This window comes from Silurus aristotelis, assembly GCF_946808225.1.
Source record: "Silurus aristotelis genome assembly, chromosome: 19".
NCBI classification, from domain to species: Eukaryota; Metazoa; Chordata; class Actinopteri; order Siluriformes; family Siluridae; genus Silurus; species Silurus aristotelis.
The window spans coordinates 2,591,455-2,605,171 of NC_139592.1; the positions used below are offsets into that span (position 1 = coordinate 2,591,455).

General features: G+C 39.6%; 1 protein-coding gene across 3 annotated transcripts in view; it reads left to right on the top strand.

Moving 5' to 3' along the window:
* Positions 1 to 13,717, top strand: part of LOC310714857 (cadherin-4-like) — a 346,409-nt gene that overhangs the window by 249,206 nt on the left and 83,486 nt on the right. For all 3 annotated transcript variants that reach the window (XM_083520863.1, XM_083520864.1, XM_083520865.1), the window contains 2 exons: positions 4,604 to 4,800; positions 11,136 to 11,303. In XM_083520863.1, coding sequence (XP_083376989.1) covers positions 4,604 to 4,800; positions 11,136 to 11,303 — 365 coding nt within the window. The remainder of the gene's footprint in view (positions 1 to 4,603; positions 4,801 to 11,135; positions 11,304 to 13,717) is intronic.

The window sequence follows — 13,717 nt, forward strand, 5'->3', positions numbered from 1 at the left end:
TTTGAGTGTTTGAGTCTTTGAGTGACAGGTGTGTGTGTGTGTGTGTGTGTGTGTGTGTGTGTGTGTGTGTGTGTGTGTGTGTGAGTTACAGATAGATATGTTTGAGATACAGGTGAGTTTCAAGTTTTCATGGGAAAGGTGTGTGTGTGTGTATGAGTGTTTGAGTGACAGGTGGGTGTGTGTGATGGTTTGAGTGACAGGTGGGTGTGTTTGAGTGACAGGTGGGCATGTGCATGAGTGAGTCACAGGTGGGTGTGTTTGAGTGACAGGAGGGCATGTGCACGAGTGTTTGAGTGACAGGTGGGCGTGTATGAGTGACAGGTGGGTGTGTGTGACAGTTTGAGTGACAGGTGGGCATGTGCATGAGCGTTTGAGTGACAGGTGGGTGTGTGTGAGTGTTTAAGTGACAGGTGGGTGTGTGTGAGTGAGTGACAGGTGGGTGTGTGTGACTGTTTGAGTGGAAGGTGGGCGTGTATGAGTGACAGGTGGGCGTGTGTATGAGCATTTGAGTGACTGGTGGGTGTGTGAGTGTTTGAGTGACAAGTGGGTGTGTGTGAGTGTTTGAGTGACAGCTGGGCGTGTTTGAGTGACAGGTGTGTGTGTGTGTGTGTGTGTGTGTGTGTGTGTGTGTGTGTGTGTGTGTGTGAGAGTGTTTGAGTGACAGGTGGGTGTGTGTGAGTGAGTGACAGGTGGGTGTGTGTGAGTGTTTGAGTGACAGGTGGGCGTGTATGAGTGACAGGTGTGTGTGTGTGAGTGTTTGAGTGACAGGTGGGCGTGTATGAGTGGCAGGTGGGCGGGTGGGCGTGTATGAGTGACAGGTGGGCGTGTGCATGAGCGTTTGAGTGACTGGTGGGTGTGTGTGAGTGTTTGAGTGACAGTTGGTCATGTTTGAGTGACAGGTGGGCGTATTTGAGTGACAGGTGGGCGTATTTGAGTGACAGATTGACACCTCATTTATTTTGTCTCAAAAGTGAGCAATAAAATGAATGTATTCAGTAATTTCACCTCAAAACTCTATACTCAATAAATATCACAGAAATTTTTGGCAAGATTTACTGTTATAAAACAAGATGTGTGTCTACTTGTGCGTGTGCGTGTGTGTGTGTGTGTGTGTGTGTGAGTATAATCTCACTTCCCAGTTTTTGACATTTCCAGCACTCCGTTGCTACATCGCCTTTTGACCTGCGTGTGTGTCGGCAGAGAAACTAAAATAGCAGCTGCGCATGAAACACACACACACACACACACACACACACACACACACACACACACACACATGCACAAATTCATACAAATCCACAAATATATAACCAGATGCATACAAGCACGCACAGGGTACACGCAGGTACCTCATCTTTTTAAACCCCATGACTTCTAAACACACTTTCTCTCATTTCTACACGTCATTTCTACTAATCCATGTTGCTGTTGCTTTAACAAATCAGATTGTGACTTGCTGAGACTGGGACCATCTAGCAGGTGTGCAATGTTGGCGTTTTCACGTCCTTGATTGGATGGTCAGAGAGCGCAGTAGTCAGAGTTTGCAACCCGCATCTGTATCACACTGCACAGGCGCAAATATATCTGTGTGGATTTAATTGCTGTTTTTACATTCCACGATAACGACCGAGGAGAAAAAACTGATTTCAGATACGCAGGATATTTACAAGATGGACTTTTCAAGAAGTCTGAACATCGTGAGGAAAAAGACCTGTTAAGCTTTTTCATGAACCATTTACTTTTTTCTTTAATGTGGAATTTGCACAAAAAGACAGAGGTGAATATCGATGCTTCTGCTGGAGATGATGTATGTGGAGGTGCGGCTGTGGCTACAGTGAAAGGAGACGTGTTGAATTGTGTTTATCGGGTTTCTCGCTTTAGTGATGACGTTCATTCTCACTCTATGAGATCCAGTGTGTGTGATGCAGCGCTCTGTTCTACTGCGTCTCTATAATACTGATGCTTTCTGTAGATTTGGTGTCATAATGATGGTATTTAGAGGTGCATTGATTCAGGTAGAACATCAGTGAAGGTCTTGGGGTGAAATACACGACCTGGTACTAATTAATACATTATATAATTATTTATATATTAATTTGTTGATTAATTAATAAACAAAATTTGGTGTAACTTCCTGACAGATCCTCAGTTTCAGCCTTTAGCATGTGTGGAGTTGAGAGAGGAGATTGGAAACTTCCGGAAGTGAGCTGCTGTATAAGTGGGTGGGGTCAACGTTCACGTATAACGCCCTGGGGTGGATTCAAGAGCTGCAAACACACACACACACACACACACACACACACACACACACACACACACACACACACACACACACACACACACACAGAAGGTGTGCTAATGATCTTAGCTCAATTCTTTACTCCCACTCTGCCACATACAGATACAGCAATGCAGCACTGGAGTTCAGCCAGAGCGAGAGTGTGAGAGAGTGTGAGAGAGAGAGAGAGAGAGAGAGAGAGAGAGAGAGAGAGAGAGAGAGAGAGAGGAAGATAGAGAAAGAGAGAGAGAGGGGAGAGTGTAAGACAAACAGGGAATGAGACAAAAAAGGACAAAGCAATGATGTCGAAGAGAGATGGTTAAAAAAGGGAGAGAGGCATAATGAAAGAGACATTGAAAGGGGGTGAAGACAAAAAAGAAAGGTAGAGGACGAGAGTGAGACATAGAAAGAAAAAGGAAGATAGAGAGACCAATACAAAGAAAAAAAAGAAAAGAAAGAAAGAAAGAAAGAAAGAAAGAAAGAAAGAAAGAAAGAAAGAAAGAAAGAAAGAAAGAAAGGGAAGAAAGAAATGGTTTAGAAAGAGAGGGAAAAAAAATGAGATGTAGAGAAAGAGAATGAGACAAGGAAAGAAATGAGGAAAAGAAAGATAAAAAGACAGAGGCAGACAAAGAAAGGAAGAGACAACAAAAGGAGAGGCAGAAAGATGGTTGAGAGACATATATTGATAGAGTGAGAAATGGAGCGAGAGACTAAAAGAAATAGGACAGAGAAAGAAATAATAGGATAGGTGGAGAGATTGGCAGTGAGAGAGATAGAGACAGAGACAAAAAAAGAGACTGAGAAAGGAGAGAAGAGGAACAGAGAGAGAGAGAGAGAAAGACACATAAAAGACTAGACAGAGAGTTGGTTAGAAAAGAGTAAGAGAAATAGAAATAACAAAAGGGACACAAAGAGTAGGAGAAAAGAGAGACAAAGAGACAGATAAAGAGACATACGATAAAAATGGACAGGTGAGAGAAAAAGAGGAAAAAGACTTTGATTAAGAGAAGGGGAGAGATAAAGAAATGGACTGAGAAAGAAGAGAGACAGAGAAATATGTGGGGGGGGGGGGGGTAAAGACTGAGAGTTACTTAAGTGGGGGAGATGGACAGATAAAGAAAGGAGAGAAATGATTGAGACAGAGAAGAGAGAGACAGAAAGAGCAGTACAGTAGTTAAAAGTCAGAAATGTAATAAAGACTAAAAGAAATATAAATAAAACTATGATCAATTACAATAAAAGTAACTTTAAAAAGTGAGACAGTGAAGAAAAGAGACGAGAGAAAGTCTGACCTGTTGCTAAGATCATTGGGGGATTAAATAAATAATTAAAGAATAAAGTGCTTTTTTATTGACTTGTCATAAAGACACGCATTAGAGGTGGACATGAAACTGTCCAGGGCAGAGGGAAGAAAACCGTCTGGCGCAGATAATCCATATAACATGAGACGAATGTCGCCACTGCTGAGAGACAGAGAGTAAAAGTCCCATTAAGAACTAAAAGAGAGTGTGAGAGAGAAAAAGTGAGAGAGAAGGAGAGAGAGAGAGAGAGAGAGAGAAGGAGAGAGAGAGAGAGAGAGAGAGAGAGAGAGAGAGAGAGAGAGAGAGATTTAAAATGAACCACCTGCATGCTCGTCTCAGTTCATTTGCACTTACAGTGTGTACATACACGTGAATTACAGAATGAGGAAACGTGAAAGAACATGAATGGAGAGCTTGTAATAAGATAGATAGATAGATAGATAGATAGATAGATAGATAGATAGATAGATAGATAGATAGATAGATAGATAGATAGATAGAGTAAAAAAAAATGCTAATTTTTTATTAATAAATAAACAAAACAAAAAATTTAATAAACAATAAAAAAAAAAAAATGGCAGATTATAATTTTGGTGGAATTTATTACATTTGTAAATGTAATTATTATTTAATTATTATATTTTCAAATAAACATGAAAATAAATTTGGGCTACAGTTCAGGATCATTTTTAAAAATCCGCCACTTTAATTCCAAATATAATCGTTGTGAAATTTAATCGCACTCGGATTTCATATTCATCTGAATAATTAATTCCAGAAATTAATGCAGTTTTGAATAAAGACGTAAGAAACAATAATACAGTCACTTCATCATGTGGAGACATGTATCACGCCTCGTGTGTGTGTGTGTGTGTGTGTGTGTGTGTGTGTGTGTTACTTTGAAGTGATGTGAGTAGAGTTGAGAAAAACCTCTTTTTCTCTTTGTCTGTCTCCATCTGTCTCATTGTCCTTTGTCTGTCTCCATCTGTCTCATTGTCTGTCTCTGTCTCTCTGTCTCTTTTAGTTTATTTGGTGGAGTGTTCGGGGAAGGCAGCTGGACAGTGGGACAGCAGTGATCCCCGCTTCAGAGTGGAGACAGACGGATCGGTGTACACACAGGGAGACGTGATCACTCTGAACACACCCATTACTTTCACAGTGACGGCTCACAGCGCAGACGGAACACACACCTGGGAGACGAGAGTCCAAGTGCAGCTCGAGGTGAGAAGACAAAACCCAACTAGACCTTTTAGGAGACTGCAATGGGGAGGGAAGGAAGGAAGGGAGGAAGTAAGTAAGGAAGGAAGGATGGCAGGAAGGGAGGGAGGAAGGAAGGAAGAAATGAAGGAGGGAAGGAATGAAGGCACATAGTGGAGGATGTAAGAAAGGATGATAGAAGGGTTAAAAGAATACAATAGACAATACATTAAAGAGAATAGAATGGAAAAAGACACTCACCTTACATTAGGTATTAAAAAGAAAACATTTTGAGAAACAGAAAGAAAAAAAGAAAGATGTGGACAAAGTTAGATGAAAAGAACACACACAGACTGCCTCCTTGTTGAAACATGGGCTGTGTGTGTGTGTGTGTGTGTGTGTGTGTGTGTGTGTGTGTGTGTGTGTGTGTGTGTGTGTGTGTGCTGAACACTCCCATCATTTATTTAGTGAGTTTGTGAGGCTACACAGGTTGCACATCTAAAAATACACAAAATCAATCTCTTACACACACACACACACACACACACACACACACACACACACACACACACACACACAAAGCTAATTGAACCTGGCCACATCTGGACTGTAGTGTCCTGTAGTGTAGTATGAAGGCTGATGAGTTGAACCCGGCATGAGTTTGTTGTTCTTCTGAACAGCGAACGAGTAAAAACAAAAACACTCACACACACACACACACACACACACACACACACACACACACACACACACACACACACACACATGTAACCGGTGGCTCGCGACACCAGTTATAAAATCACTTTTCTGCGTTGTGTAGTGTAGTGGAGACAGACACGGGACAACAGGTCGCGGTTTCACTGGCTTTTATCTGATGTAAAAGAAATAAAAGCAGCCTCTGAGTACAATCACCCTTATTTTGCTCTATAAAACAAATGTGATGTAGATTTAATTACCATGTGGTTTTCATCTCCACATTGGTCAAAGACACAAATATAACTTAAATTGGGCAAAATGACAAAAATAACCACACAGGTAAGTAAAATAACATAATACACATAATTTGCAATATAGACATAAAAGCAACAATTAAAATAAAGATTAATGAGGATTAGCAGGAGCCAAAAATAACCCACCTCTTCCATGCATTAACAATGCCAAGAGGAAGAGGAGGAGACAAAACAGGAAATTATGTAGGCTCATGATGACATCAAAGCATTAAAGGGAAAAGGTGCTCATTCAGGTACACCAGATATATGAAAAACCATTTTGTGAGAATTATAACAATCAATACACGTTTTAACAGAACACTTTCTGTACCTGTTACACACACACACACACACACACACACACACACACAATCTGCTTGAAAAATTTATTCTTTATTTATTCTTTAATAAATTAATTTAGTTATGTATTCATTTTCATCAAACTCTCCATATCTTTCTTTCTTTCTTTCTTTCTTTCTTTCTTTCTTTCTTTCTTTCTTTCTTTCTTTCTTTCTTTCTTTCTTTCTTTCTTTCTTTCTTTCTTTCTTTCTTTCTTTCTTTCTTTCTTTCAGTCACAATTCCTTGAGCTCACAGTTGAAGAATAACTTTCAGATGTGAAGAGGCAGGTGGCATTTCAAAGCCGAGACTGCCACAACGGTTTAAAGTGGCGCGCATTAACACTGTGTGTGTGTGTGTGTGTGTGTGTGTGTGTCTGTGTCTGTGTCTGTGTGTAAATTGAAGAGATGGAGAGCATGACTGACCATTCATTCCATTTGCAGTCACTTTCATGATGACTTTTGACAACACACACACACACACACACACACACACACACACACACACACACACACACACACACACACACACACACACACACACACAAACCTGATAAGTTTCCTCCCTCTTTGCTTCACTTACTCAAATCTTTAGCAGTACATCTTTCTGAACAGGGATTGTGTGTGTGTGTGTGTGTGTGTGTGTGTGTGTGTGTGTGTGTGTGTGTGTGTGTGTGTGTGTGTGTTCTGGCTCCGAGCCTGACTGGCTTGTGTATTAAGTAAACATAGAATAAAGATCCAACAGATTAATCTGGCCAGGTGCACATCTGGATGACTGGGCCAGCTGTGCCAGCTGTGCTGCAGGTGTGGTGTGTAGGCCGTGATGTTCTCTGGGTCTAGTTTAGGTTTGTGTATAAGTGTGTGTATAAGTGTGTGACTGTGTATGAGTGTGAGTTTGTGTATGAGTGGGTGATTGTGTGCATGATGGTGTAAGTGTGTGAATGAGTGTGTGACTGTGTGTATGAAAGGGCGTGACTGTGTGAATGAGTGTGTGACTGTGTGAATGAGTGTGTGACTGTGTGTATGAGTGTGTGACTGTGTGTATGAGAGTGTGTGACTTTGTGAATGAGTGTGTGCGACTGAGTGTATGAGAGTGTGTGACTGTGTGAATGAGTGTGTGACTGTGTGTATGAGTGTATGACTGTGTGTATGAGTGTGTGACTGTGTGTATGAGAGTGTGACTGTGTGTATGAGAGTGTGTGACTGTGTGTATGAGAGTGTGTGACTGTGTGTATGAGTGTGTGACTGTGTGAATGAGTGTGTGACTGAGTGTATGAGAGTGTGACTGTGTGTATGAGAGTGTGTGACTGTGTGTATGAGTGTGTGACTGAGTGTACGAGTGTGTGACTGTGTAAATGAGTGTGTGACTGAGTGTATGAGAGTGTGACTGTGTGTATGAGTGTGTGACTGTGTGTATGAGAGTGTGTGTGTGACTGTGTGTATGAGAGTGTGTGACTGAGTGTATGAGAGTGTGACTGTGTGTATGAGTGTGTGACTGTGTGTATGAGAGTGTGTGTGTGACTGTGTGTATGAGAGTGTGTGACTGAGTGTATGAGAGTGTGACTGTGTGTATGAGTGTGTGACTGTGTGTATGAGAGTGTGTGTGTGACTGTGTGTATGAGAGTGTGTGACTGAGTGTATGAGAGTGTGACTGTGTGTATGAGTGTGTGACTGTGTGTATGAGAGTGTGTGTGTGACTGTGTGTATGAGAGTGTGTGACTGAGTGTATGAGAGTGTGACTGTGTGTATGAGAGTGTGACTGAGTGTATGAGAGTGTGACTGAGTGTATGAGAGTGTGTGTGTGTGACTGGGTGTATGAGTGTGTGACTAAGTGTATGAGTGTGTGACTGTGTGTATGAGAGTGTGTAAGTTTGTGTATGAGTGTGTGACTGTGTGTATGAGTGTGTGTAAGTTTGTGTATGAGTGTGTGACTGAGTGTATGAGAGTGTGACTGAGTGTATGAGAGTGTGTGTGTGTGTGACTGGGTGTATGAGTGTGTGACTAAGTGTATGAGTGTGTGACTGTGTGTATGAGTGTGTGTAAGTTTGTGTATGAGTGTGTGACTGTGTGTATGAGATTGTGTGACTGTGTGTATGAGTGTTTGACTGTGTGTATGAGATTGTGTGACTGTGTGTATGAGTGTGTGACTGTGTGTATGAGATTGTGTGACTGTGTGTATGAGTGTGTGACTGTGTGTATGAGATTGTGTGACTGTGTGTATGAGTGTGTGACTGTGTGTCTGAATTCCTGTTTCCTGACAAATATTCCTAGCATTCCCAGGACTCCAGATTCACAGAGGGTTAATATTTAATCAATATACCGTATTTTTATTCTTCAATTTTTCCTTTATCCCTTTCAGTTTTATTTTTTCTTGTTGATGTATTTCTCTCTTTTCTACCTTCCTTCCTAACGTTCTTCCTTCCATCTCCATTTTTCTACATTATACACTCGTTTTTATCATTCCTTCTATTGTTATTTTTTATTTCAGTTCTTCTTTCTTTCTTTCTTTCTTTCTTTCTTTCTTTCTTTCTTTCTTTCTTTCTTTCTTTCTTTCTTTCTTTCTTTCTTTCTTTCTTTCTTTCTTTCTTTCTTTCTTTCTTTCTTTCTTCCTATTCCTTCCTTCCTTCTTTTCTTCGTATAGCTTTTTCTTTTTTCTTTTTTTCCTTTCAGTTCTTTTTTCCCCCTAATGTATCTTTCTTCCCTCCTTACTTATTTGCTTTCTCTGTTCTGTCCCCTTTTTGTTCTTCCCTTTCTATTTATTTTTTCCTCTTTTCTTCTTTTTTTCCAATGATGTTATTTGAATTATTGTCATTCTGGGTTTGCATGTTGTACTCTCCATCTTCTTCTCTTCTTCCTCTGAGGTGATTTTGTAAGTGAAGCAGAGGGAATATAAAACATTTACATCCTAATTATCAATATTTAATGTACATATTTAATATCAAAGTCGTCAAATATGGACAGGACAGGAACGGTTTCGGCTAAACAGGAGGAGATTGACGTTTCCTGTTATGACGGCCGCTCCATAAAATAAAGCACTTAATTTCCTTGTCTTCTTTTTCATATACATACATGTGTATATATATATATATATATATACTTTCTCACACACATGCACACACATACTCTTTCTCTCTCTCTCTCTCTCTCTCTCTCTCTCTCTCTCTCTCTCTCTCTCTCTCTCTCTCTCTCTCTCTTCATTCTCATTCACTCTGGGGGTTTCTACAACAGACCCCATGAAAACAAATGCATGTCGGTGCACCTCAGGGAGAAAGTGTAAGACTGCTATTATCTATACCTGTAGATGTACTTAACCTGCACTCAGCAGGGACACACACATGTACACACACACACACACACACACACACACACACACACACACACACACACACACACACACACACACACACACACACACTGCCTTGTTTGGACTCCCAAGACACTGATGAACACCTATTACTGTAACTATGTGTAAAACCTCTACAGGTACCAGGGGAAATAGAAAGAAGGATAGAAGGAAGGATAGAGTGAAAAAGAGAGAGAGGGAGAGAGAGCAGGAAGGATATAGAGAGAAAGAGGAAGACTTCTTCATATCAGTCATGAATTTACAGTACACTTGGAAATTTGGAAAAATGACCAAACATATTTAATTAGGAAATAGATAGATAGATAGATAGATAGATAGATAGATAGATAGATAGATAGATAGATAGATAGATAGATAGATAGATAGATAGATAGATAGATAGATAGATAGATAGATAGATAGATAGATAGATAGATAGATCTGCATCTACAGATATGGCGTGTGAACTGATAAATGAATTAATGAATATATATATATATATATATATATATGGATGGAATGGATAGAGAGATGGATAGATGTATAGATAGAAGAAAAAGAACACAAACTGTCATAGAAAAGATTTTTCAGGGGGATAAATAATGACACAAATGACCTTCTTTCCCTGTTTTGCATTTTACGTGGTTTCTGAAGCCCTGTGGATATGAACGAGATCATGTAATTAATATAAAATAAACAGTAAACTGGGAATAAATAACTAAACAATGCACAGAATTGAAAATAATAGAAACTTTATTAACCATGCGGTTTGGTTTGTGTCTGATGGGAACTGATGTTTACCTATAAAGTAGGAGTGTAATGAAATTGGGGGACATGAGCGTGGTCCATACGGGAATGTCCACAGTGAGTTGTATAGGAACCTTACCGATGGAAACACATCTAATTTTAACCATATTACAAATAAATGCTCCTGAAAAAAAGCCTATTATTAGTTTATTCTGCATGTATAATGTATTCACCATTCGCAGCGATCGCCGGGGTCCAAGCACCGAAGCTTTTTTTAATGACTTAATAGAATCATAATTCCAAATTGACTGTAAAGGTGATTATACAGTGGATTTACAGCTGTACAGTTAATTGCCAGTTAAAAGCATTGGACAGAATGAAAATGTCCCCAAGACTTTATGAAAATGGAACATATCAATGACAAGTTATAACCCATTTAGTCATTATTGGACAAAATTGGATTTGAGCTGGCTGGCTGAGCGAAATCTAATGGCAGAGATTCAAGAGAATACTGATTTATTTTTAGTGGGTGACACAGGCACATAGGCATGTCGGAAAAGAGTTGGTCTGATCTGCAAAAAAAATAAAAATAAATAATAGAGAGGGAGGTTAAAATATGCTAAGCAGCTCCCAAAATTCATCAGAAGCTTCTGATAGGTATGAAGACAATACTGCGAGATTTGCGACTACATTTAGAGCAAGAAGCGAAAAAACAAAAGCAGGAACTGACAGCTTCCTGGCGGTGTCCGCGCCATCCCTGGCCGGCGATGGCAGGAACGTAAATTTCAAATCCAGCGGTGGTGATGTTTACAGCTTTTAAACGACAAGATGACGAAGAGAAACTGCGTCCATCTCCCGACTACCAGGAGAAGTTTATCACACGCTTTTCTCCGCTGACCTCCTCACGTTACTCATCCGTGCACCTTGTGCCTTTGTATTTTACAGGAAATGACAGGTAATTACATGGCACGAGGACAAGAGGACACCGGGACGCAGGAAGTTGTCATCGAGTTTCCTCGGAGACAGAACTCGCGGCAGAAGCGAGACTGGGTCATTCCACCAATCAACGTGCCGGAGAACTCTCGAGGACCTTTTCCGCAGATGCTCGTTAGCGTAAGTGTGTTTGCGCTCGTGTTTTATTTCTTGTGGTGTCCACTTAAGAGTTTCGAGGTCCTCCCAAAAAAGGCTTTTCTCAAAGGATTTACTTGGACATTGAAAAACAATATTCCGTCTTGCTGATGGTGCTGCTATAAGGCTCTATTTTTAATTTGTTCACGAAAGGACAACTAAGAATTTTATTAATGATCCACTGTCCAATCATTAGTGCTTCTTTGTTCACATAGTTCTTAGTTTCTTGGCCTGTATGTTTCCAGGTCCTATATTACTGGTAGACAGTAAAAAAGTGTAATTCGTTACTGTACATAAGTAGCTTTTTTGCGTATCTGTACTTTACAGACGTTTTCCATTTGGGAGACTTTAACTTCACTACATTTCAAAGACAAATATCTTCCCTTTTACTCAACTACATTTTATCGGATAAAAACACACAGCAAGCCACCGATCAGGATCGAGAGCAGGCTCTGTTTTAAACTTGTTCCTTGTTGATTGGCGCTTGGTGTATCTACTTACTTACAGTTCAGCATCAGTTCAACAACAAGCAGAACATTTTGAGAGGAAAAAATGATGGAAGAAACTCCAGACTCGAACTCGCCACAACACACGCGACCTTGTTTTTGCGGGGTTTTTTGAAGGTTTTGGGCTCATGATAACTGTAATAGAAATCAATGAGTGTTTGACTCATTAATATCATTCTATTAATAGATCAGTGTGTTAAAAGGAACATAATATTTTCACATAAACTAAGTTGATTAGAAAAAAAAAAAGAATAGGAACATTATAGCCATAATAAATCATAGTACCTTAGGTACATTTACTCGAGCGAAAGTTTAAAGCGAGCAATTTGACTTTTACTGGAGTAGATTTTACTGTGTTGCTCTACTTTAACTTAACTACATGGTTTTGTACTTCATTCACCACTGTGAAATATTCCCATTGCTATTTTGTCCCATAATCCTCAGGGTTTCTGCAGGGTCTTAAGAAGTCTAAAAAAGTCTAAAATCTGAATTTTTGGCCTTAAAAGGTCTGTTCTAGGTCCTAAATTATTTTAAACAGGTCTTAATTTTCTGATGTCCATGTAATGCTGCCTCTAATGTCCACTGAAATGCTCTCAGTTGTTTCTGTGATGTTGTAGTTCTTTCTTTCGCTGGTCCAAATATCTTGTTTTTTCAACTACAAATGAGACCAACATGCAACAGCCAATCAGCTTTCTGTTATTGGGGCAAATCTTTCTTGGCTTGTACCACGGACTTAAAATGGATTTTATGTTTCAGCTACAGGGAAGTGCAAGTTCAGAGATACTTGAAAAAAAACATGAATTTGGGCTGGTTGAGGGCAGATTTTAACAATTTTTAATTGTCATAAAAAAGTCTTAAAAACTCATACATTTGACTCGGTAAAACCTACAGAAACAATGATCCTATATTTCTAGGGTCCTATTCTTCTAAATCTATCTTTCTAGGGTTTGTGTTTAAATCTTCCAGGAAATTATCCAATAGGTTCTATGTTTTAATCTCATCTTGTCCCCAAAAGGACAGCACTAAGTGGCCCTTGGTTGAAATGGCTCTTGGTTCCATTAGCTTTCATATTCCCAAGATCTTATAACCCTGGATCTTTCAGATCTTTAAGCATCAAAAGCCTTATTTCCTACAATTTGTAAAACAATCGTTTTTGAGCAAAAGGTTCTCAACTACATTGTTTTAATTCCAATTCATTAGTATTGATTAGTATGTCCAAGAGTTCCAGGGAGCTTTGTGTCCATGGTTTCTGGAAAACAGTTCTGAAATTGTATATATTTAATGATCTTAACTTGCAAAATATTTTCTTCTTAAACACATTTTTGACAGGAAAACTATTGTACTGAAAATCTAGTGAGGAGCTCCTTAGCCTTTCCAGAATTCCATATTCTCTACACCTGATAATCCCAGGATCATCTGGTTTTGGGGCTTCTTTCTATCAAATTTTATAGACAAAAAACCCCTCCATTTTCAGGTTTAAGATAAGCCACACATTTCCTTAATCCTGTTTGCCCTCAAGGATCCTGGGAACACAGGTCCCTTTCCATAAAAATTCAACCTCTTGGTTCTCATGGCCCCAGGGTCTAATACCTCCAGGGTCCTGAGTTTGCACATGCTTACAAAAAGAGTTTCTCAATTGTTCTGCAAAAGATATATGGGATAATTCTGCGTCACCGCTTACCAATTTTTTTATTTGGAACCCTGTACAATTGGGTACATAACACGTTCTTATTTGGTTCAACATAAAACCTATAAAGGATCTCCCAGATGAACAAACAGAGTCATTTTTGAAGTCCAGTAGTATTAACATTTACATTAATGCTATATGGCAGACGTCCTTATCTTATCTGGATCATACAACTGAGCAGCAATAGAGCAAAGGGCCTTGCTCAG